The 26,458-nt window shown below is 46.3% G+C and overlaps 1 protein-coding gene across 1 annotated transcript in view; it reads right to left on the minus strand.

Moving 5' to 3' along the window:
- Nucleotides 1–23,622, minus strand: part of LOC144104068 (uncharacterized) — a 194,725-nt gene extending 171,103 nt beyond the window's left edge. Inside the window, exon 1 of the mRNA XM_077636856.1 lies at nt 23,396–23,622. Coding sequence (XP_077492982.1) covers nt 23,396–23,494 — 99 coding nt within the window. The 5' untranslated portion in view covers nt 23,495–23,622. The remainder of the gene's footprint in view (nt 1–23,395) is intronic.
- Nucleotides 23,623–26,458: the final 2,836 nt, after the last annotated feature.

A 26,458-nucleotide genomic window follows, 5' to 3' on the forward strand; every position in this document is an offset into this window, starting at 1 on the left:
CGCGAACCACGTTGTCGCTCAGGGCCGACACCAGAAGCGCACGCTTTTTTCCCGGATCTGTGATGCCGTCGCCCTCAAAAAAGGCCTCCAAACGAACACGGTAACTGCTCCAGCTACCTGTGATATCGTCGAACTCGGGTGGCCTGGCTGTCATCGTGCAGCTATCCCATCCTCGTCGCCACTGAAGTAACGGAACGTAGCCGGTGGGTAGTGGCAGAACAAAGAACGTTTATTGCCGGGTGTTGCTGGCTTATAAATACCGGAAAGGTCACATGACACATGACTGGCATGATACGCGGCACGTGTGACACAGTCTTGGCTCAAGCTATACATCAGCCTGCGTGCTTGATAACTTATCACGCGTACTTGATAATACTACAGTAACACAGGGTTGCTTGGCCCCAAGATTGTCCCGCTATAACACTCCCCCCTACGTCACGAAGTCCTTCAGATACGCGGGACGGCTGCGTTGGCGCTGTGGTCGCTGGACTTGAAGGGATGCGCTCACTTCACGGTCCTCACCACAGGAACCAGATTCGGCACTGAGCGTTGCAGCCTCGTCTCGTATTTTTCCTTGGTCCCGTCTCCCAGGGTCCTGTGGGCTTGGAGGAATTCCAGGTCCAGAACACCCTGCCGGGGAAGCAACCAATGGTTCTTCCTCTTCGCACATCCCCGAAGTGAAACTGTCCAATGCGTGGCCGGCAGAACGACTTCTGAGTTGATCGACATGACGTCTACATCGACGTCCATCCTTGGTGACGACCAAGTACGACACTGGTCCAGTGACAGCATCCACAATGCCTGGCAACCACTTGGGCCCATAGGGATAGTTGCGCACAAACACTCGATCTCCCACTTCAAACAGTCGCACTGCCTGGTTGCGGCGCTGCATCACGTGCTCCTGCTTCTGCTGCACACCTGACTGCAGGTCAGGATGCCGACGCTCTAACACATTTGAAATTTTCCTGCCCATTAGCAATTCGGCTAGGCTCTTGCCTGTTGTAGCATGAGGCAGGATATGCTGGATCATTAAAAACCTAGCCAGACGTGTGCCGATATTGCCTCCAACCATGCGCTTAAATACTTCCTTGATTTCGGGCACCATCCGTTCTGCTTGATCATTCTAAGAAGGGTGATATGGGGCAACGGTCACTTGTCGGATTTGATTTCGGCACATGAAGTCTGTGAACTCCTCCGAACAAATGTAGCTCCATTATCCGAAACTACAGTTTCTGGAATGCCATGGGTAGTAAAAAGAAATACGAAGCTTCGCACAAACTGCAGCTGCCGACATGGAAGTCATTCGGCGCACTTCCAACCAATCTGAGTGAGAGTACACCACAATGAGGAAGACGTTGCTTTGGAGGGGCCCAGCAAAATCGATGTGTAGTCTTGTCCATGGACGCTTGGTGCATTCCCATGGGTGAATTTCTGCAGCTGCTGGCGCATACCTGGATTCCTGACAACGTGAACAGTCCCTCACTTTCTGCTCAACATCTCTGTCAATTCCTGGCCACCACACGACTCCTCTGGCGAGCCCCTTCATCTTGACAATTCCTGGATGAGCTGTGTGAAGAATGTCATGACATACGGTCGAGCTGGCTCCGGAATGACCACACGACTGCCCCACAGAAAAAAAAACCTTGGTACACCGACAGTTCATGCTTGCAGTTCACAAACGCTGCAAACACATCTGGTAGCTTGCCCTCTGGACACCCATGCTGCACCCAATTGCAGACTCTAGCCAACAGCTTGTCCCTTGACGTAAATCTTGCCACTTTCCTAGAGTTCTATGTTACTTCTGGCGCCATTTCCAGCATTCCTACTTCCCAAAGACGCTCTCCTCTTCCTCTGCCTTACTGGCCCTCAGTGGTAAACGACTGAATGCGTCAGCGCTGGGAAGCTTCTCCGCTGGTCTATACTCAATTTCATAGTCATGTTCCGATAACATGAGAGTCCAAAGCAGCATCCGTGGTGATAGCAACTGGGGAATGGGCTTGGCATGGTGCAACAGTCCTAAAAGAGGTTTGTGGTCGGTCACAATTTTGAAATGCCTCCCATATAGAAACTGATGGTAATTCTTTACGCCAAAGCCTATGGTGAGCACTTCTCGGTCTGTCTGGGCATAATTCTGTTCTGCCGCGCTCATAGTTTTCGATGTATATGCAACCAGTCTCTCGCTGCCATCTTCACCCAAATGACTCCACACAGCACCCAGTCCATACGGGGACGCGTCACAGGCCAGCACTAGGGGCTTGTTGACATCATAGTGCACAAGAACATGCGATGACTGCAGCAGACCTTTCGCCTGGCGAAATGCGTCTGCCTCGGCTTCCGTCCAACGCCACTCGCGACCCTTGTCCAACAGCCGGCACAGTGGCTCCATGACATGAGCTGCTCCTTTAAGAAACTTGTAAAAGTTCAGAGCTCCCAAAAAGGCTTGAAGTTCCTTTTTGCATGTCGGCTCCGGGGCCTCGTGAATAACACGCACCTTATCTTCTGTCGGCTGCACACCGGCAGAGTTCGCGCGAGATCCCAAGGAACACATTCCCTCAGCACAAAATTGGCAGTTGTCAAATTTCAGTCGCACACCGTCTTCACGGATAATTTTGAGCACTTCTTGCAAACTAGCGTGGTGCTGCGCCTCATTCTTTCCACCGATCAAGATGTCATCCACAAGACCACCATCAATTCCATGCAACAGTTCTTCCATGTACCTCAGAAAAATAACCACTTCCACTTCCACGCCAAATTGAAGACGGGTTACGCGGAACAGTCCCCGATGTGTTGTGACCGTCAAGTCAGCTGTTCCTTCGTGAACAGTTTTTTGTTGATACGCTTGTATCCGCTTGATACGCTTGGATCCTTCGTCGCCAAGGGTACAGACAGGCGGGAAAGCCGCCGTCACGTGACAAAAGGTAACACAGGGTTGCTTGGCCCCAAGATTGTCCCGCTATAACAGGAGAACAGGACCAGCCGTCCAATAATTAGCAAATCACTCGTCTTCGTCGTTTTTCGCTGCTGCGTTTCGCTGGCGTTCCTTCTTCTTCTTCGTCCCTGGACGTGGATTCACTCTCTCCCCCTCTCTACTCCTCCCCCAATTGGTTTCGCCGGCGCGCCGCTTCGCCGCCAGCTGCCACGGTGGCCACGGCGCCGCCACGCTGAATTCTCGAAATGCAAGCGTAATTCAGGTGCGGGGCGCGCACACCAGGGGCCAGATTACGCAACTGTGATAAATTCAATCAAAAGTTATTGGCAGTGATGTCAAAACGACGAAACGATAAGACATAACTACGTGACGCAACGAGGAATCAGCCAATTACAGCAGGGCGACGCGCCGAGAGCATTCAACGGGCCTTCTGCTAAATTTTTTGTAAAAAGGAATAAGAAATAAGCAACGATGAAAATAACTAATATCTTATTTTGCCAAAACATTGTGTTTAAAGTTCGAAATTATTAAGCAAAACAAAAAGCAATCGAAGCTGTGCTAATAAATTGGCTGGTGGAAAATTTTTGCTGCCGCGGGGATGCGTTGACGGCGGTAAAACGTCAAGCGTTTTGCACGAAAGCAGCCGATTCTAAGCCGCGGTTATTGTTTGTTACGTGGCGGCTGAAATCAAGCTACGGTGCGGTTGACCTAAGTGCGCAGAAAAATGTGAAAGAATAAGGTGAAAGCTACGTGCCTGCCGAGCGAGCTCGCAAGAAGCGCTTGGTACGAAATCGACGAAGACAACTTGTTGAAGTCTGTGTTTTTCGCCTCTTTCGTTCAATGACAAAAATGCCCAAAGGTGAGTTGTTGCAGTGTGGGATGTGTGGTTGTCTGTTTATTTTTCCTTCGGAAATAGAAGACGACCATGAAGTGCGATTTGCTTGGAAAAATAAGGTGCTTTGCCAGGATAAGCGTATTTTATTTATATATCTGTGGCACAGAGGCGACCGCGGGAACCCACCGCTTCTGCGCGCTAATTTTGCAGATTGCCTCCAACACCTGCCGAACGCATTTGCTCACCATCGATTGTGCGATGCCCACGTGCGCCTCGTAACCAACGGCAGCTTGAAAGCCGCGGGTAGCAAAGAACCGCAGTGCATACAGCTCCTGCCGCCACACCGACAGCGCGCTCGCACGCAAACCTCGCAGCTCATCGGCGAGTTCGTCGCATAGCCACTCCACAGTCTGCTTCTCCAGGTGAAAAAGGGGTCGAAACAGCTCGTCCGGCAAGTCAAACGCGTCTTCGTCCACCCTCCTTCGCCGTTGCTCCCGCCAGCGCAGCCGCCTCAGTCGTATCGCCGCGTACACCGCCGCTATTTTCTGTCACAAACGCAACAGTCAAATTGACGGCCTCTAAACTGTCACAAAAAACTTTCAGTTAGCGGCTGCATAATTAGGTGTGCAACGTCACCACATCTGCCACATCCGTGACGTAATCTGCAGGCACCCACGACGCAAAAAAGCAAAATGGCGGCCGGCCACGACTGAGCAATAGGAGCGAGGCTTATGGGCACCTTTTTGACGCGTTTTGACAATTTTTCTATTTGACAGTTGCGTAATCTGGCCTCAGTTTCATGCTCTGACGTCACTCCGCACATGCGCACAACTGACGAGACGGGCGGCCTCTGCTCCGCCGTCGGCAGAGCGGCGAGGAGCGTGGCGCGCGGCGCGCGGCGCGCGGCGCGCACACCAGCTGCGGGTTACGACGTCCATCCGCGCATGCGCACAGCTGGCGGAGCGGTGGTGCCACGCTTACTTCGCGAAACAGCTGACGTAGTGTAGCTATCTCTACAAAAGTTTACTGCCATTATATATGTTATATCTCTAATACCGTTCATTAGGTGCTTCTGCTTTGGGTCTATCAGCCTGTGCAGTAATATTTGTTCTCTTTTATTGTCAGCCACATAAACCCTGTCTTTAGAAGACAAATTCGCACAAAATTTACTTGGTTCAAAACAGATTAGCGCGATGAATGTTCAAGCTTAGATTAGAGAACAGCACGGAGCATTCATTTTACGACGCATTTTACGACAGAGGCTCTCGTCGACGCCAGTGCGTCCAGTGCGTCCTGGTCAACGAGACTCAAGACAATCTCAGCACTTCATCTAACCATTTAAAAAAACATTAATTTCTGTGTCTTATAACCATTTATTTTTTTCACAACCGTTAAGAGGCTTCTAGATAGAAAAATTATCAATTTGAACAGAATGACTGCCAAAATTATTGACTTCAACACTGAACAAAAGCTATCCAGAAACGCTCATCCAATCATTTTATGGAAGCGAACAATCAGTGACTCCAAGCAAGGCATGGCATACTCTTTTCATTTCTGTAACTTAATGTTCTGGGCGAGTCAGTGACACACGCTAAGCGAATAATGGTGCGGCACAACAAGAGATAACGAGAAGTACCGTGAGGAGCAATACCGCAAAACAGGGATGGGACTGAGGCAGGCGACAACACAGGACGATGTGCTGTCGCCTGCCTCAGTCCCGTCCTGTTTTGCGATTTTGCTCTTCACGATGTCCCACCAACTGGCCTACAACAAAGTCCTACAACAACGTAGTGTTGTCGGAAAATGCAATTTCAAAAACCAAAATCTGTATTTTGCATGTATGCGCATGTATATGAATCGGCTACGGAAAAATAAAAAGCTGCCCATTGGCTCCTTGACTGGCCCTTCAACGAATCCGTTTTAACAGCCGCGGGTATATAGTAATAATGAAGATTACACGAGATAACGCATATTGCAGGAATGACATACAAACTAGTGCATACAAACAAAGGGAAAAGAAAAAAGTAGTGGGCCATAGAAGCGACACTACGCAGATAAATACCGCAAATCGAACAATACAAAACACTGAATTTCGCGATAAGAGAGAATATATATATATATATATATATATATATATATATATATATATATATATATATATATATATATATATATATATATATATATATATATATATATAAAGGCAGCCAACAGTCACCGAAACCAAGGTGCATAGGGGAACGTTATTTATTTATTTATTTTTTAATGTGCTGTGCTTATCAGTGGGATAATATTACTTACATTAATAAATCGCTTAAGGAAAATCACTTATAAAGCAGCAGAAAAAACAACCATGCCACCGGTGGGATCCGAACCCACGACCTCCGAATATCGCGTCCGGTGCTCTTACCAGCTGAGCTACGGCGAGTGCTCTCCAATCTGTTGCTCTCGTGGGTATTTATGTTTATTTGGTGTACGCGAACCTTGAGAGTGTTCACCAGCGCCACCCTCGACCATAGCGGCGGACGTAGCACGTCCTGTAATACCGCGAAACGTCATCTAAAGGCGAGGGCGGAAACTGTGCGAGAGCCCTCTTAAGCAACCTGTGGCATCAAGACTGCCAGAACCGAGACCCTCGTTAAGTTATCAGCAGACAAGGTAAAGTAAATGAGGGGCCCGTTTGACAAACTTATAAAGGGAGCCAACAGTCACCGAAACCAAGGTGCATAAGGGAACTGTTATTCATTTTTTTTAATGTGTTGTGCTTATCAGTGGGACAATATTACTTACATTAATAAATCGCTTAAAAAAATTTCTTTTAAAGCAGCAGAAAAAACAACCTTGCATATATATATATATATATATATATATATATATATATATATATATATATATATATATATATATATATATATATATATATATATATATATATAGCTGTAAAAACATAAGGTACTTGACTGCTTAAAACAATATACATCGAAGTATACGCTTCATTTAAGGAAACATTTTTATTTGACTCGACGCTTCGATCGGAGGACCGATCTTTTTCAAGAGTGACCATACAGTGCATGGGCGCGTGTTCTTATAGCATGGGACTTGACACACAGAAGGCTTAAAAAGAAAAGAAATAAAGAAAAGTAAAGAAAAGAAAAAGGGGGGAGGGGCGGCCGGGAGAACGGAACACAACTGACACCGATGGCATATTAGGGGAGCAAACGTGGCGCGTCGCGTACCCGTGAACTCACTGCGCACACACACACACACACACACACACACACACACACACACACACACACACACACACACACACACACACACACACACACACACACACACACACACACACACACACACACACACACACACACGCACACACGCACACACACGCGCACACACACACACACACACGAAGAGAAAGAGGGAGGCCGGGCTGGGTGCGCACGCGGTTACTGCGACAAGAAAAAAGAAAAAAAGAAAAAGAGAGAGAGAGAGAAGCAAAAGCAGAGAAAAAGGGGAAAGCAAATAAGAAACGTGGTGGGGCTTAACAAAAGAAGGGATGCGTCCGCCAATTGTGGGTTTCGGTATGCGTCTGTCCGCGTATGTGCGGCCCCGAAAGATGTCCCGGACGAGGCGGAACAGGTTGAGACCGCCCAAAGTGGCTCCACATGGTGACACGCGAGCCGCTAAAACCAGATGAGCTTCCCATAGGAGGACCAGATGGAAGGGCTTGTTGACAGGAATGCAAAAAAACAAGAGATATAGCACAGAGAAATTTCAAAAAATAAAAAATATATAAAAATATATAATGGCAAAAAAAGAAGAAAGAAAAGAGGACAATATGGCGCTCGCGGGACCAAAGAATGAGTTGAACGGCAGATGGAAACAAGCCGAAACTGACATGCAACAGGGGCCCTGATTGGAGACTGCCAGATGAAACACATGTACAATCACTTCGACGCATCTAGCCTGTGTGCCCCAGCCTTCATCTCGCAACCGGGAGCTGAAATCACTGACGTGGGGAACCTCCCGGACTTCGTGCTTCCCAGTGTAAGAGGACTGATTCTTCATTTGGGAACGAACGACATCTACAAGACAAGCATTGAGGCTGCCCTCAGTCGTTACGAAAAAGCACTCAAGATCATCCGCACAGCACGGCCCGATATCGAGGTGATATACGCCACATTAGTCCTGCCGCGGGCCCCTAATCGCAGACATGGTTCCAGAAATTGGCGAATGGTGGACAAATTCAATCAGCGCGCCACCGGGTTCAACAATAGACTTATTGAATTGTGTGCTCAGCACCGAAATGTGTTCTACATCTTTCACTCGCTGGACGCATTCCCCGCTACCAGGGTCCTAGCTGCTGATGGCGTGCACCCAAGTTTTTGGGGAGTTTCGTTGCTCGCGTGGAATGTCTTCAACGTTATCCTCAGAGCTCGCCGGCAATACTTGGCCCCATGGCAAGATCACCTACCATCAGAGAAGATTCACCGACCCACCATGGAGCACAGCACCCGAATAGCTGCCAGCTATTTTGAGGTCACAAGCAAAACCAATGAAGAAGCCGGGGCACCCACAACAGCGGATTTCCCGACCATTGTGGAAGCTGAACAGATAATTAAAAATAAACGGGCAGCTGGGTTGCAGAACCGCCGTCAGAAGTGTCACCCGAAAAACACGTCAAGAATTTCAAGTGATGCCGGACGCACGAGCGAAAATACGACCACTTACCAAGCACTTCTACCCACGCCATCACAAAGATCACCGCACTGCACCATGTCTGCAAGCGCCACCAAACCATCAAGAGTTCCGGCACCAGATACTACCACCAGGAACCCATACTCAGCACCAAACCACCCGACACCCGCTGTGGTGGGCGATACGTCACCGGTTTCCACTCCGACAAGCCCAGAATCGCGGAGGATTTTCATATCAACAGCAACAGAACCAACTCCGGGCTCCCAACAAGCTTCCGTCACCCTGCAGAACTTCGGTCACGAGGTCGCCACGCCGAAACAAAGGTATGACCTCAGACGACGCTGTGGCTCAGCCCAACGGCTGAAGTTAAAGCAAAACTGACAGGCCGACCAGGCTCACGCGCCCACCATTTCTCCTTCTGCTAATGTCACACGCTCTAGGAATTTTTTTAAAAATAAGAAAAATTACTGACAAGCTAATCAGGCACGAGCTCCACATAAAATCTCTTCAAATATATCTTAAATCAGAAACTGTACCGAAGGGATTTCCCGTATCCCTATCGCCATCCATGAGTAACCTTTCAGAATCCCATCGAGAAGCATGGAGCAAAGAACTACTTAAGGCTTCTTTAAACCTCCTGAAAATAACAATTGAGCACTTTAGAGAGATGTTAGCATCAAAAATACTCGACGAAAGGCGGGCGCGTCACAGCATGATACTCTCAGCATCCGAGACAGATGAGCTTGAGGTCTTTCAGGTGAGCAAAATTAAGCAAATTTGGACGAAGAAACCTAAATTCTCTCGTGATGGCATTGTTGTTGAGGCAGGTATGGAGCGCACAATGGTGTTACAACTGGCAACGCACATATTCCCACAAGACAATAACAACGAAACGATGAACGAACATGCAACCACATTAGACCGAACACTTGGAGAGCCACACCTTCCGGAAAATATAATCAACCTATCAAGCTCACAACTCACTCCCGATGAAAAGTCCCTTTTATCACGTGGCCTAAAATTCTGCCCGAATTATGGGCAGTATAATGAATACCAATTACTCAAGGATCTGGATGACTTTTCCCGAACACTTAGACTACGGGAATACTTTTTCAACAAACCAAGCCAACATAATGCTTGGTGCCCGAAATCTCAGGAACAGTGGACACCCAAAATTGGCAGAGATAAATATCTAGACCTATATATTAAAGCGGTACAGAAGGACATATTGCAGGCCTTCGGGACACGAAAATCTGGCCCACCCAACCTTGCAAAAAAACAACGTAACGCTTTAGACTCACTCGGGAAACGAACCGACATCGTCATTAAGTCCGCCGACAAGGGTGGAGGTATAGTTATTTTGGACAAAGATGATTATATTCAGGAGGCCAACCGCCAACTCAACGACTCAAAATTCTATAAGAAACTGTCATCAGACCCCACCTCTGAACACCAGAGGATCATAGCAAAAACTCTGAATAAACTAACCGATGAAGGTGAATTACCATGGCGAATAAGTAAGGCGCTGACGCCAAAAAATGCCTCCACGGGGCGCTTTTATATGCTTCCGAAAATACACAGAGAACCATCCGGGGCGACCTATTGTTTCTGGTGTCGGCACACTGACAGAACCGATCTCCGATTACATCGATTCCCTCATCAATCATATACCTCCGAAACATCCATCTTACATACGAGATACTAGCCACTTCCTGAGAGAATTATCCGAGGTCACCTTCCCTCATGGCGCTTTCCTAGTTACCATGGACGTGGTGTCACTTTACACTAATATACCCTATGACGACGGAATACAGGCCATGGTCGGAGCCTACAAAGAACACCGAATCCTATACTCTCCCAGTCCAAGTGCCATCGAAACGCTTGCAAATTTGGTCCTTAAACTTAACACTTTGGAATTCAATAACTCATATTATCTTCAAACGAGTGGTACGGCTATGGGCACAAAAATGGCACCAAATTACGCCAACATATTTATGAACAAAATTGAATCAGACTTCCTTTCCTCATATCCAACCAAACCGGCTTTTTACAAACGTTTTCTTGATGACATATTCATAATTTGGGCAGAGACAGAGGAAAAACTAATTCAGTTTATCACCTCATTCAGCAACATACATCCAAATATCTCTTTCACACACACGTACTCAACTAATAGCATTAACTTCCTTGATGTGCTTGTTCGTGTTGACAGGGGTGCATTAATCACTAGCGTTTATAAAAAACCCACAGACAGACAACAGTATCTTCATTTCAACAGTTGCCACCCACGCCATTGCAAAACATCAATTCCGTACTCACAGGCTATCCGATTCAAACGCATTTGCTCTCGAGCAGAAGATTTTCAAAAAAAAAATGCTAAACACATGGGCGGAATTCTAAAGAAACAGCGCTACCCGCCTTCAATCATCGACGATGCCATTAAAAGGGCGGAAGTTACTAACCGTAATCATATCCCTGCGGATTCCCCGCCAACACCGCATCGCTCTAATCTAGTACTGACATTCACAGACAACCTACCGAATATTAACAAAATCTTTCAAAACAATTCAATATCATAGAACAAAGTGAGCGGCTCTCAAAAATTTTTTCATTGCTCCCCCGGGTAACATACAGAAGGCCAAAAAATTTACAAAATCATCTTGTGCACTCAACGGTTAATAAACCGAGGCCGGTGGGTTGCACACCTTGCGGAAAGAGCAGATGCCAAGTTTGCAAATACATGCAAACCACAGCACTGACTAAAGGTACCCATTCAGATTTCAAACATGTTATCCAAGAGGACTTAAACTGCGATTCCAGTAATGTTGTTTACATGCTCGAGTGTGGCGAATGTCAGATGCAGTTCATTGGCCAAACAGACATTTCCTTCCGATTAAGATTTAATAACCACCACTCACATACTCAATCTCTGCCTGGGCTCCCACTATCGAGACACCTCCGCGAAAAAGGCCACGAGTTTGACAAACTTAAAGTAACGATATTGCAGAGAAGCTTTAAAACCACCCGGGAGCGCGAACAACGCGAATCATAGTTTATTTTCAAATTTAACACAGTGCAAAAGGGCATCAACGAACACCATGGCACCCTATCGTCTCTTCCGATGGCAGAAACCAAAGAAAATTTCAACCCTAATAGACAAAGTACCACCACTGACCGAGTCGTCTGAGGTCATACCCCTGTTGCATGTCAGTTTCGGCTTGTTTCCATCTGCCGTTCAACTCATTCTTTGGTCCCGCGAGCGCCATATTGTCCCTTTTTCTTTCTTCTTTTTTTGTCATTATATATATTTATATAATTTTTATTTTTTGAAATTTCTCTGTGCTGTATCTCTTGTTTTTTTGCATTCCTGTCAACAAGCCCTTCCATCTGGTCCTCCTATGGGAAGCTCATCTGGTTTTAGCGGCTCGCGTGTCACCATGTGGAGCCACTTTGGGCGGTCTCAACCTGTTCCGCCTCGTCCGGGCCATCTTTCGGGGCCGCACATACGCGGACAGAGGCATACCGAAACCCACAATTGGCGGACGCATCCCTTCTTTTGTTAAGCCCCACCACGTTTCTTCTTTGCTTTCCCCTTTTTCTCTGCTTTTGCTTCTCTCTCTCTCTCTTTTTCTTTTTTCTTTTTTCTTGTCGCAGTAGCCGCGTGCGCACCCAGCTCGGCCTCCCTCTTTCGCTTCGTGTGTGTGTGTGTGTGTGTGTGTGTGTGTGTGTGTGTGTGTGTGTGTGTGTGTGTGTGTGTGTGTGTGTGCGCGTGTGTGTGTGTGTGTGTGTGTGTGTGTGTGTGTGTGTGTGTGTGTGTGTGTGTGTGTGTGTGTGTGTGTGTGTGTGTGTGTGTGTGTGTGTGTGTGTGTGTGTGTGTGTGTGTGTGTGTGTGTGTGTGTGTGTGTGTGTGTGTGTGTGTGTGTGTGTGTGTGTGTGTGTGTGTGTGTGTGTGTGTGTGTGTGTGTGTGTGTGTGTGTAGTGAGTTCACGGGTACGCGACGCGCCACCTTTGCTTCCCTAATATGCCATCGGTGTCAGTTGTGTTCCGTTCTCCCGGCCGCCCCTTCCCCCCTTTTTCTTTCCTTTACTTTTCGTTATTTCTTTTCTTTTTAAGCCTTTTGTGTGTCAAGTCCCATGCTATAAGAACACGCGCCCATGCACTGTATGGTCACTCTTGAAAAAGATCGGTCCTCCGATCGAAACGTCGAGTCAAATAAAAATGTTTCCTTAAATGAAGCGTATACTTCGATGCATATATATATATATATATATATATATATATATATATATATATATATATATATATATATATATATATATATATATATATATATATATATATATATATATATATATATATATATATATATATATATATTAGGTAATTACACATTATGTAATATGTGTCATACATTAGGTAATTATTTATCACTGAAGGCGGCATATAGCTTAGCTGCTGCTTGCCGGAACTGAGACAAGTTGTATTCACAAGCCGTTCTTCTGAACATCGCGGTGAATAATGCGTCGTTTTACGGTGCAGTAGTGTGAGAGGTTGAAGATTATAAATGTATTCTTGTACCTCAGATTTAAATTTCACTGCGAGATGGTATTTATATAGATCAACAATCTTTAATGCATGCGCTTTATAGAAAAGATCCTTGGTAGTAAATCCATAGGGTTTACTGTAGGTGCGCAAGACGTACTTCTTCTGCAGGAAGTGAAAGCGGTTTAAGTTTGAGAATCTGGCTGTTTGCTACACTAAATCATAGTAATGAATATTCGAGCAGAAAAAGTGTGTTATATAACAAATTTTATATTTAGTGACAGGAAACATCTAATCCTACCTAATACGAATTATTTGTTCTTTTTGTTAGTTATATGCAGAATATATTGTTCCCAAGTAATATCAGACGAGAATATCACAAAAAATTTTTTTTAGCTATTGACTATTTCTATCTTGCGCTAATTCACTATAATATCGCCGCATACTCTCAGTACTTTTTTTTTCTGCCTGAAGATCACCACCTTGGTTTTCTTTTCATTTCTTTTTATTGGATGACGACCATATATCCAGCATTTTAATAGTGCTATTACACGTGAAAACGAGATGCGAGATATTGACTTCTGCAAAATGCATTGTAGCGTCATCGGCATATGTTATAAATTTTGGTTCACATAAATATCTACAATGTCATTAATGTGTAATGTAAAAAACAAGGGTCCTAATATACTTCTGCTAGGTACACCACATTTCAAACTTTCATGTAAGATTTTTTATAGTTTATCTGCACTCCTTATAGGCGATGGGATAATTAAGCCCGTATTAGCAGTGATACTTTCCCATGAATGCCATGAAGTTCCAATTTTTAACACTATTTTGTGGTTCACCAAGTCGAAAGCCATGGAAATGTCCCCGAACAAGCCAAGCCCAATTAATTTATTTTCTAACTATTTAGGATATATTCCTTTCGATGGAGCGAAGTTACCGATTCGTTTTTTACAAAAACGAAGGCATATCGAAAAGCAAATTATGTTTGATAATAAACTTGTATATTCTATAACGAGGAACTTCTCCAAAGATCTTCAACAGTACCGGCAGTATAGAAATAGGTCTATAGTTTCCTTGTTCTTTTGTACCTGCTTTTTACATAGGACAGTTACTCTAGCTATTTGCACCTCCACTAGGAAAACAGCCATCCCTAAAAAGGCGTTCAATATTTCTGAAAGAATTGATACAGTTATCATTTTTCTCTGAAAAATTATTGATCAGAAAGTATGAGGAGGGAAACAGATTCACAGACGATTACGATTACCATGTCAGATTTGGGAGAAGCTCCTCGCATGACACCCGCTACTGTAGGCATCTGCCGCCGCAGGCAGGGGGCGTGCCAAGCTGCTGGGCAGGGGCGGGCTAAGCTGATTTTGGCTCGTGACGCCGTCGGAAGAGGACGCTTTTTTTCGGAGCTCCAGTGACTACGCCCGAAGCTTAGTGCTTTTTTTTCGTATTTGCGCTTGTACATGCTGTCGGGCGGTAGTTTTAAACCAAGTTAAGGGTAGGAAGGCTAGCGGAAGTGTGTGTTCCGAAGGTTTTTGTGTAGAAATTTTGGCAGGCTTTTACGTTGCGTAGTGCTGAAGGTTTTTGGTGTAGGAATTTTGGCGGGCTTTAACACTGCGTAGTGCCGAAGGTTTTTGGTGTAGGAATTTTGGCGGGCTTTAACGTCGCGTAGTGCCGAAGGTTTTGTGTAGGAATTTTGGCAGGTTTTACGTTGCGTAGTGCCGAAGGTTTCTCGTGTAGGAATTTTGGTGGGCTTTTACGTTGCGTAGTCCCGAAGGTTTTTGTGTAGGAATTTTAGCGGGCTCTTACGTTGCGTAGTGCCCAAGGTTTTTTCTGTAGGAATTTTGGCGGGCTTTTACATTGCGTAGTGACGAAGGTTTTTGTATAGAAATTTTGGCGGGCTTTTACATTGCGTAGTGCCGAAGCTTTTTGTGTAGGAATTTTGGCGGGCTTTTAATTTGCATAGTCGGCCGGACGATGGGTCGGCAAGCTAGGAAAGTCAAGGTGGACGAGGATGGGGTCGTTAGTGCAGTGCCAGGAGTGCGACCGTTGATGCTGTTTAGACGATTCCAAGTTCAGGGGCTTAGCCGAGGTAGATGGGGCTAGCTTCGCGTGAAGATATGTAAACGTTTTGAGGAGTCCGTGCAGACGTTAAAAGGGGAATGGGCAGCTAGGATTAAGGAACTCAAAGGGGGCCTGAACGTGGAACGAGGGGTACGGATTAAGTTAGAAATTCAGGTCGCCGAGCCGCTTAAGAGGAATGAGGCTAATTGTGGGCGAGCGGAAGGAGAAGAGGGAAAAGCGGCCCCAGCTAGAAGAGCAAGCAGAAGCGCTCAGGTCGCGGCCGGCAGGGCACCCCGGTTCGGAGCAGTGTCAGGTGGGCGACGAGGCTCGTCGATCTTACAGTGCTGTAGAGCAGCAGGCTTTGAGTGGGGAAGAGAGAGGTAAAACTGGCGACAGTAGCGTACGGCGGTGGGAGTGACAGGTAGTGCGATCCGGAGGGCAACAGTCGCAGTCAGGAAGCGAACGGTTAGAGCGGAGGAGGGTTCTGGTAGTCGGTGACTCGAACGTAGCGAGGGTTGAGGGAGGCGTTTTGACAACAGTGAAGGCGGACAGCCGGGTGCAGGTGGAGGCCCAGTCAGGGAACTGCATGTTAGATGCAATGGCCAAAGCCCAGGAGGTGGTGGGGGCAGCATGGATGGCGAACACCTTGTCGTTATCTATGCTGGTCTCAACGATGTGCTGAAGGGGGGGAGCCAGAATCTCGAGAAGCAGTTAGAAGTGGGGATGCGTAGGCTTAGAGAGGCCCCTGAGAGTGTGCATGGGACCATCTGCACAATCCCAGAGGTCCAGAGGCAGGCTAGTGAAACGGAAAGGAGGATCGTTGAGGCTAACGGTGTAATTAGGTTAATGAGTCGACGACTAAGATACGGGGTAATGGAAGTTAACAGGGAAGTGTACGAGGCCAGGTCCCACCCTTTTGCACAGGATGGCATTCACTACGGTGGTGCCACTGGCAAGAGGGTGGGTAGTAGGATAGGTCGCCAGGCAACAGCTTTATTGGTGGGACCCAGAGCTCTGAGGGAACCAGCGTAGAGAAGGAAGAACCAAGATCAAAGGGACGATGGAACCAAAGGAGAAGGAATAGACACAAGCGCCTGAACCAAATTAATTCAGATATACGTTTCATTAGCATGCAAGGCGGCAGGTATAGACTGAAACGGGAGGAAATAGAAGAACAGTTAAGGCAGGCGGAATTAATGGTTTATGGTTTAGTGGAAACGCATCTTAGAGACATAGAGTAACTACCGTGTAACCCAGACTAGGCATGGGAATATTGCAATACAACAGAGGGCAGCAGAAAGGGGCTAGAAGGTGGGCATCCATTCATAAAAGAATATTCAAATAGTTAAACTGGGATGCAAGGAACATTTATGGCTAAAAGGAAAAGTGGCAGGAGAGCAAAAACTCCTTGGCTTTGTGTACCTGTGGACAGGGGCTAATGTCAAAGAGGAAAACAGGAAAATGTTAGGATGTATTGCAAGCGACATTGATGAGCTAGGAGGAGAGGGCGATATAATTATATTAGGCGACATGAACGCACATATAGAAGACCTGGATGGGTACACAGATTCGACAGGAAGCATGCTGCAGGACATGTGTGACAGGCATGATTTAGTTGTATGCAACAGTACCGAGAAGTGTGAAGGGCTCATAACATGGGAGGCAGGGAGTCTGCACTCGACGATAGATTATGCACTAATGCCACAGAGGATGTATATAGATTAGGGGTAATGAGCATAGATGAACATGGTTCCAGGAGTCTAGGTAGTGACCACATATGTATCAATTTGAGCTTTACAAGAGAAACCAATGTAGGGCTGAAGCGAGATGAACAATCAGAGGGAAATTTTTACTCAGAAAAGCAAATGGAAGCAGCAGCGAAACAGATTGAGAAAGTAATTTTTGAGGATAGTAAAACAGAATGGACTTATATCAAATTAACTCGATCACTGGAGCTAGAGCTAGCTAAGGTGCGAGTTAAGCTGAAAGGGAAAAGACGCAAACCCAAGAGTTGGTGGGATGAGGAGGTCAAGACGGCGATAGAGAAATGTTAGGAAGCGTCCAGGGAACACAGATATTCCAAAAAGATGGGGAAACAGAAGTTGAAGTAGACAGAAAATGGGATACCTTCATAAAGTGTAGAAGGGAAGCATCCTATTTGATTAATGAGAAAATTAGAAGAAAGGGTGACCAATGGATGTCAAAAGTAAATAAAAAGGATAGAAAAGCAGCTCAAAAATGCAATGAGTAATAAGACTAGGCTAGAACAAAGGTTTATTGTTACAGATCAGGGTATTCGACTAAAAGGGGATGAAGCGATAAAACACATAGAAATAAGGATGACAGAAACATTTAAAGAAAGAAATGTTAACACATGATTTAGAGAAGGGAGATATTCCGGTTACTGCAATAGCTTCACTTGAGCAAAGAGAGTGGGAAAGAGCAGAGAACGTTCCTAGTGGCACGTCAACAGGACCAGATGGTATTCCGATTATGTTAATAAAGATGCTAAGACAAAATCCAAGCAAACATTATTACAGGTAGCGCATAAAATGATAGTGGATGGGAAAGTCCCCGATGAATGGCGATTAAGTAGAATTAACATGATATATAAGGGAAAGGGGGACAAGGCTGACCTAAGTAACTACCATCCCATAACAGTGACATCAGTGGTTTACAGGGTGGTGATGCAGATTATAAGGGACACATTACAGGCTTGGGTAGAGAACGAGGGGGTGCAAGGGGAGCTACAAAATGGGTTCCGGAAACAAAGGAGGTTAGAGGACAGTCCGTTTTCCTTGACGCAGTGTATAGAGATTGCTGAAAAGGAACACAGGCCCCTATGGCTAGCATTTCTGGATATTAAGGGAGCGTACGACAATGTTATTTAAGAGTATCTGTGGGACATACTGGGCCCATTGGATGTAGAAGATGGAGTAATTAATCTTTTAAAAGATATATATAAAGGTGCCAGATTGCTTATAAAATGGGGAAAAATGTATCAGAGCCTGTAGAAATAAAGCGGGGGCTTAGGCAAGGATGTCCTCTGTCTCCTTTGTTGTTCAAGTTGTGCCTGCAAGGGTTGGAGACCAAGCTAGACAGGAGCGCAGTAGACTACAACCTTCCTTTTTTCAAGCAAAGAGAATGAATTAAATAGTCATTACCGGGACTAATATACGCTGATGATATAGCGCTAATGGCTGATAACAAGGAAGATTTGCAGAAGTTGATAGACGTATGTGGTACAGAGGGAAATAGTTTAGGTTTCAAGTTTATTAAGAAAAATTCTGAAGTCATGATATTTAATGATGAGTTCAGCGAGCATATAATAAAGGAGTTCACGCTAGAAGTAGTGGATGAGTACAAGTATCTTGGGGTGTGGATAAATAACAGTGCTGAGTATCTGACAGAGCATGAAAAATATGTAATGAATAAAGCTAGTAGGAAATAGCTGTCATTAAAAAAAGGGCACAATGGAATTACAATAGGGATGAAGTGGTAAGAGGGATCTGGAAAGGGGTGATGGTTCCTAGCCTGACTTTCGGTAATGCGGTCCTGTGCATGAGACTAGATGTTCAAGCAAGGTTAGAAATTAAACAACGTGGCGTAGGGAGGCTAGCTTTTGGAGCCCAAGGCAATACACCAAATCAAGGGGATACAGGGTGATATGGGTTGGGCGTCGTTCGAGAGCAGAGAAGCTAGCAGAAAGAGAGCATTTGAGGAGCGATTGAGAAAAATGAGGGAAAAGCAGTGGGCTAGGAATGTTTTCAGATACCTGTATACAAGGAATGTTGATGCGAAATGGAGAAAGCGAACTAGAAAATTGACAAGCAAATATCTGGACAGCAGTAGGGGGAAAATTAGCAATTATCGGTTAAGAAAAAGGTTAAAGAAACATAGAGAGCTCTGTGGAAAAAAGGGATGCTGACGAAATCAGCGCTGGGAACATACAGGATTTTTAAGCAGGAAATTGCCAAAGATCTATGATAATTGTAGGGGAAGCTCCGTTGTGTGAGGACAGGACGGGAGTTTTGCGGACTAAGACATTTAGAGTCAGGTACCACGAGTAGACACGCTGTGAGTTGCGTGCGGAGAGGAGGAGGAAACGACTGAACACTTGATACTTTTCTGTAAAGGGCTTCACCCTACAGTGTAAATCAGTGATACTGATTTATCCAAGGCATTGGGGTTTAAGGACGTTGAAGAGAAAGTAGATTTTAAGAGGTTAGAAGTAACCAAGTGAATGTTATCTGATTGGAGGTTAAAATCGAGACAAGAGTAAACTTTCCTTAGCCATGGCAAGATGGCTTAAGCGCCGCCCGATTAAAGGGATTCAGCCGTATCCATCCATCCATCCATCCATCCATCCATCCATCCATCCATCCATCCATCCATCCATCCATCCAACCATCCATCCATCCATCCATCCATCCATCCATCCATCCATCCATCCATCCATCCGTCCATCCGTCCGTCCATCCGTCCATCCATCCATCCATCCATCCATCCATCCATCCATCCATCCATCCATCCATCCATCCATCCATCCATCCATCCATCCATCCATCCATCCATCCATCCATCCATCCATCCATCCATCCATCCATCCACACTCCCGGATTATCGCGGTGCAGTCACCTTCCACGGCTCCCGCCCTGGTAGGTGGCGTTTTACTCTGCTATAAGCTGCACACATGCCACCTGTCACACGCCGTAAAACGCCGCCTGACAGGTGACCTGTTACTGAGACCACCTCGACGACGACGTGGAACGCAGGGACGGGCGCCTAAACGCTGGGTTTTGGAATACATGCCGCATGTGCGATGCGAAACCACGACGTCAGTGCCTCGCGTAAAGTCGTGAGTAAGAAATATTAGCACAAATCACTGGCGATCAGAATTTGTATATATCACCACGCAGCGTTGAGGTTTTCAGACCTGCCTTTCGGGCCGTTTCCATACTTGCAGCATAGGGGGGGGCACGGCAGGAAGTAAGCTTTATGAAGCGTGTTATCGCCCGAGCGTCGAAGTGCCGACCCTACGTGACTGTGCATGCGGCATTTATTTTGGCTGGGTTATCATGATCAAAAATGGCTTCTTTTTTCTTACTGTTTCTTTATGTTCACTATGGTTTGCCTAAAGGAACTCGTGGGAGCAATATATGAAACCCCTGCTTTTAGCCAGTATTACACAAGCTCGAAAAACAGAGTTTATTTTCCCGATGCAACTAATTCACACAAGTCTCTTTGCTGGGTAAGTGTTTAAACAATATTAATGAAAAGGAGAACCATCACCTAAATTCAGGAAAAGATGTTAGGAGGATAACCGTCGTGATGCGAGAGCAAACGCGTCGTTGCATTAATGACGTGCATAGGCCCCACCGACCCTTACAACGCTTTGAAGGCGCTCAGGGAAGGAGTCAAACAGGCTGCTTGCAAGGTCAGGAAGAGGCTGGACCTGCTCTATTCCTCTTGAGCCGCCGCCCAAAGGATATCTGGCGATGAATCGTGCAGCTGCATTTTAGCTAGTCGCTTTTTCATTAACCCCCATATATTTTCAATTATATTCAAATCTGCTTCTTTGGGAGGCCATGGCAGCTCCTGGATGCAGAGCTGTTCATGCAGTTGCCAATCGCAGCGCGGCTCAGGCTGCTCGCAAAAATAACTGCCAACCAAGCAAGAAAAAAAAACAAAAACAACTATCCTATTCTTCACCAGTTGCCTGCGGGAGCAAGGCTGCGCAAAAAAAAAAAGAGAGAGCGCGAGACAGAAAAATAAATTTTGCTGGGTCATGACAGCCCGCTGAACTCCCCTAATACTGTAGAATGGAAACGGCCCGGCACTCTCGTTTTCAGCCTCTTCGTCACCCGCAGCACCACGCGTTTTCATTCCGGAGCTCCGGTGTTCCGTCATGTGTGCTAATCTTTTTTACTCGCGACTTTACCATGCTGGCCTCTTTCAGCGGTGTTTACGTTGTGAGCTACCGAACTAAAGAAGTTTTCAACAGCGCCAGCCTCACTCTCACTGCGGATGTACAACCTCCTCTAATCCCATTAGTTTCACGTGGAACCCCGATCGTCGGTTAGAGTGGCAGCTTTGCGAGACTCTCTTCTGCTGCCTATGGCATCGCCGCAACCAGTGCCTTCGTTAAACTATTGAGCACACTACAATAAGAACCCCAGGGGCACGTTACGACAGTCCTAATATGACTGATTAAGACACATTTGAAGCAAGCCGGCAGTTTCCGAAACAAAGCGAAGAGCAGCAAAATGTTCGTGCTGATCAGTGGGAAATGAGTAGCGTAGTATTGTGCCAGCTCCTAATAGCTTAATAGTTTATCTGAGTGGTGAACCGGGGATCTCTGGTTTGTCATTCCTGATTGCAGTGGTAACATGACAGGATTCTGGAACAGCTCCCGCCCTCACCGTCAATAAAACTTGCACGTGATCCTTGAGGCACCCCACGACGTTCACACGTGTAAGATTATACTCGACAGTAAAGTTTGGATAAGCGCCACCATAGCACATTAACCACAGGGGCGTATGTAACATACGGAACTAGTAGGTTCGGGTTCTACCGGCTGTAGGTCATTTTCCTACTACATTGTTTTCAATTATCTTTCAGGTAGAAATGATTACTGTCCTACTTTCCCGCTGATAAGCACTACAACTAAAAGAACGCTCCACTACCTACCTTGGCAGATAAAAGTTGGGGACCAGTACTGATCAAAAACTATTATCTTCACAGCTGAATAGACTCGTAAACCGGGTATATGAGAAAAAATATGTAATCTTCACGCCAATTTAGGCACTGCTCCCATTACCTTCGTTTTATATGAATAATTACGTATTTTATTTCTATTTTTATGTGTTGCATATTGCAATCACTCAGTTCAGCCCTTGGGCGCGGCCGGGCAGCCACCAAACCACGTGACGTGACGTCACGACAGCCGGAGGAAAAGCTGGGCCCCAACTCGCGCGGTCGCGCGCGGCCGCAGCCACCACCGGATTCCCGCTCCTCCCGTTAGGGGCGCTGCGCCGGCGCGTGACGTCACGGAGGAAAAGCTGGGTCCCAACTCGCGCGGTCGCGCGCGGCCGCAGCCACCACCTGACTCCCGCTCCTCCCGCTAGGGGCGCTGCGCCGGCGCGTGACGTCACGGAGGAAAAGCTGGGCCCCAACTGGCGCGGTCGCGCGCGGCCGCAGCCACCACCTGACTCCCGCTCCTCCCGCTAGGGGCGCTGCGCTATGATTGACGTCACGGCATATGTATAAAAGAGCTGCGCTCCTTCGCCGGGACAGTCTTATACCCCTGTCACACGGGCATTTCGAGGGCCCTCGAACCGATAGTCTATCGACTCAAAGGCGATCGAGCGCTGCTACACGGGCAGTTTCAATGGCGATCGAGTCAATAGCCTATCGAGTCAACGGAGCAGCACGGAACTCCATCGAGATATGCAACGCATTCTTGGCTTAACCAAGCTAAGCCTGGCCATTTTTTTTATTGAGCCGCTGCGGCGGCTCAGTGGTAATGGAGCTCGGCTGCTCACCCGAAAGACGCGGTTTCGATCCCGGCCGCGACGGTCGAATTTCGATGGAGGCGAAGTTCTAGAGGCCCGCTTACTGTGCTATGTCAGTGCACGGTAAAGAACCCCAGTGGTCGAAATTTCTCGAGCCCTTCACTACGCCTTTCCTTATAGCCTGAGTTGCTTTGGGACGTTAAACCCCCATAACCCAACCAATTTTCACAGTGTGTAGCTCTGTTCCTCATTCGATCTGAAAAGAAGTTAGCGCGGTTACTACACCAGGGACCGAAGAAATGGTAGTTCACCAGAGCTACTACTAAAAGTTTGTTGGCAAGTGTTTCGTGGCACGATCCGTAACCGGTTTAAGCATGCTTTCATTGATCATGTAAAGGTTCAGAGCTCGTGTGAATTTAATGTTTTTTGTTCCGAGAATGTCGTTACCTTACCAGTTAAATAAATCACTGCTTTATTATCTTTATTATTGCAACTGTTCATGCTGCGCAAAGTTTGTCTTGAGAGCAGCACGGTCCTCAACTTATTATTGGCAACGCATTTGACAAAATTATGGATGAGGAGATTATAATTCTTCGACTTAGTTGCTAGACATCACCCTTCTTTCTTTCTCTCATGTGCGCGCCTTTTAAATGCGTGCTGCTCAGTGATGTGTTTTCATAGCTTCGCGCAGCGGCTGAAGAATAAATTATTCAAACGCTGCACTGCACGCAAAAACATGCGCCATCAGACATTCTCTTTACGTCTAGTACATATGAAGCAGAATGAAAAAACGCTCACCTCTATGAAGTAATGGATGCCAAAATTTTTCAGCACATCTCGACGAAGAGCGAGCATAGCTGTCGGCCAGCTCTGGAACCCAGGGAAGCCGTTCGCCATTTCTTTACTCGCGAGCCGAGCAGGAGCGGTTGTTCACGCTAGTATCACCGGTCTCTTCAAGAGCCCCTGCTAGGTGAAACCTTCCTGCGTTCGCGGAGTGCGGCGACTGGTGTGTGCGCAAAAAAGCGCACTGGCCAAACTGCGTACTTCCTTGAAGCGTATTTGGAGAACAAATATCTCCGGGTGAACAATTGGTTCATTCTTGCCTTCTGACAGGCCCTGCTGTGATTGCCTTCAGGATTTGTTGGATTGGCATAAGATTCCACCCTCACACAGTCCGTTGCCAACTGGGAGATTTCTTACTCCCGTCACATTGAAGAACGGCCGCGAAACGGCCATAAGCTTCGTTTCAGGACAAAGCAGGAGATAGAAGGCCCCTTGGAGGCCTTGGCTATGCGCGCTTCTTGAATAAAAAAGTCTCAGTAGTTATGATAAAAAAAAGTATTTTACTTGTGTTTTGTACGTGCACATAGGTATTACATTTATTTTGGCAGATTTCAAAGTCAGCGCACGGGCTTTATTAGGTTATTAATTCGGAAAATTCAGCATTTTGATTGCATAAATTATGTGCTGCAAATAAACAGCAAGGAATTTCTGCTGCTAATTTTTGTCCAACCGAAAATGGTTGAACTGTGTACTCTTGTCATTCATGCAGTTTGATAATAATGCTCTGGGATTTAAATCGGACGTTGCGCTCGTTGTCATTCCTGTAACACGAATGTTGAAAAAGACAAAATCGTTCCGTATACTTGCTGTAACCTAAATAATCACTCAGCCACTTCGCAGTTATTGCGCAAAAAAGCTGTACGACTTTTTAACTCTGTGTCCGTATTTACAGCGATTGGTTTCAGTGCTGCTAGCTGTCTTGGGTTCCAAGGATTTTTCGCTGAAGCTACGGCTTCGACCATCATCGTAGTCATATTCCTTATGTGGTGCTGAATTTCCTTTTCCTGCTTGATTTTAGCCCAGTTTCGAAGCTTGTGTTGTTATTTTTTATGAGTAAAGTGGCCATTAAGTTTGGGTGTTTTTGTTGAGCAGCAGTGGCAGTGCCCCGAGGTAAAATTTCATTGCTCACGTCAGCGAGTAAGAAAAACGCATCCGCTGAATCATTTTGAACAGGAGAAAGGGGCATGAGGCAAGTGACAACATTTCACTCCGTACCTTTCCTTGGAAAAAGTTGCAACAACGAAAATTATTTTCCGCTTTCATTTCACGCGAAATGAGAGTTCCAAGCTGTTAATCCACGTAAGTGACTGAAGATATTGAGGCGATAGCCTTTAATGGCTCATACTCGAAACCATCCGTTACAACTTAGGCCACGTGGTCACGTCACCTCTCTGCCACGCTCACGATAGCTGCTCTGCCCCTCGGTCGTGAAATCAACTCAAGCGCTGCAAATTCAGTTGAGTGCAATGACTCGCAAACAGTTTTCGTCTTCCCGCAGTTGAGAGATATCTAAGTACCTCCAACGAATTTTGTGTTCCCAATAACGTGTCGGCAGTCCGGTAAACAGGAAAACCAGTGAGAGACTGGAAAAAAATTATTATGCTCGAATTGCATAGGTCGGTAGCATACGAATTGGGTGCGCTAGTAGTTCGAAGTTTAGTTCGGTTCCAGAGTACACGTCCATTGTTCACGGGTGGCAGTTGTGCGGATAGCGATAATGGGTTAACGTGATTACAGTATAAGCATAGTGGGTCATTCTCTCCTTTACATTCTCCTCATTCTCTCCTTTACAACCACGCCAGCGCAGGGGTGCAGCGGTAAAGCAGCGATGCACTGTCCTTCTATAGCAGGTGCTGCCATCAATGGGTCTCGGGTTGCTCGGGTCGGGCGCGACCCAAACAATCCAATAAAGTTGGGCTCTGCGCAACCAGTGTCAGCATGTTGCTACAGAATCCTTTCTGCTGTCTTGTGCAGGTTATCTTCCTTGGCCTGACCGGAGCGTATGCACAGCCTTATTAATCTTCAGGACGCACGTGCAGCATTGCATCAACCACTACGTACCCTGTGACATCACATCTGCAGCGCCACCTTTGGGACAAGTGACTTCGTCAGAGCTGCCTTTAAAAGACCGGCCAGCAAGCTTCTCCTTCAGTGGGCTCGGCAGACCCAGCGTCAGCACGTTGCTACAGAATCCTTTCTGCTGCCTTGTGCAGGTTGGCAGCTATTATTCTGCTATGAAAGCGACTCTCGCTGTCTTTTGCTCGCGCCGAGCCCCAGGCAGCTTCTTTGTTCTGTGCCTTATGTTTACTGCGTATGCACTTTGCTTTCGTGCGAAGACGTCGAAACAAACCTTGGTTCCGACCTACGTAGCCGATTCCAGTGCTACTGAACTCCTGCAAAAAACTGCTGCTAGGACAAAATAAACTGACAGATGAGATAGCTGCGCTCAGGACACAGCAAACGGAGATGAGAACACTTATTTCCGATATGAATCTCAGGTATACGGAGCTGGAAAACCAAGCAGCCGTACTGGACATCCTGGAAAAGACAGTCAACTTTCTTGAGGTGAAGGTTACAGAAATAGAGGATCAGAGTAGGCGCTCAAACTTAGTTATTTTTGCCATTAAGGAAGATGAAGATGCGGACGCCACTGCATTAAAAAGGAAAGTTATCACCGACCTTTTTTCTATGACACTTAATATAAATTGCGCTTCGGTTGGAAGGATTGATAGGCTAGAGAGAGGCAGTGGCAGCCGACCAGTAATCGTATTTTTCTAGAATTACAAAGAAAAACCATAAGTGCTGAATAACTGCCATAAGCAAAAAGGTGAAAAAACATCGGTGCAGAACGACTACTCTCTAGATGCGCTAAAGAAGCTAAAACGTCTCTGGGAAAGCGCAAGGAAGAAAGACTACTGAAAAGAAAGTGTCATTAGTCCATGACAAACTGAACATCGGAAAAATACATTGATTTACGATGACAATAAAGAATGAAGAGCTAAACTGGCCAGAACTGAA

Source organism: Amblyomma americanum, chromosome 9, assembly GCF_052857255.1.
Source record: "Amblyomma americanum isolate KBUSLIRL-KWMA chromosome 9, ASM5285725v1, whole genome shotgun sequence".
NCBI lineage: Eukaryota > Metazoa > Arthropoda > Arachnida > Ixodida > Ixodidae > Amblyomma > Amblyomma americanum.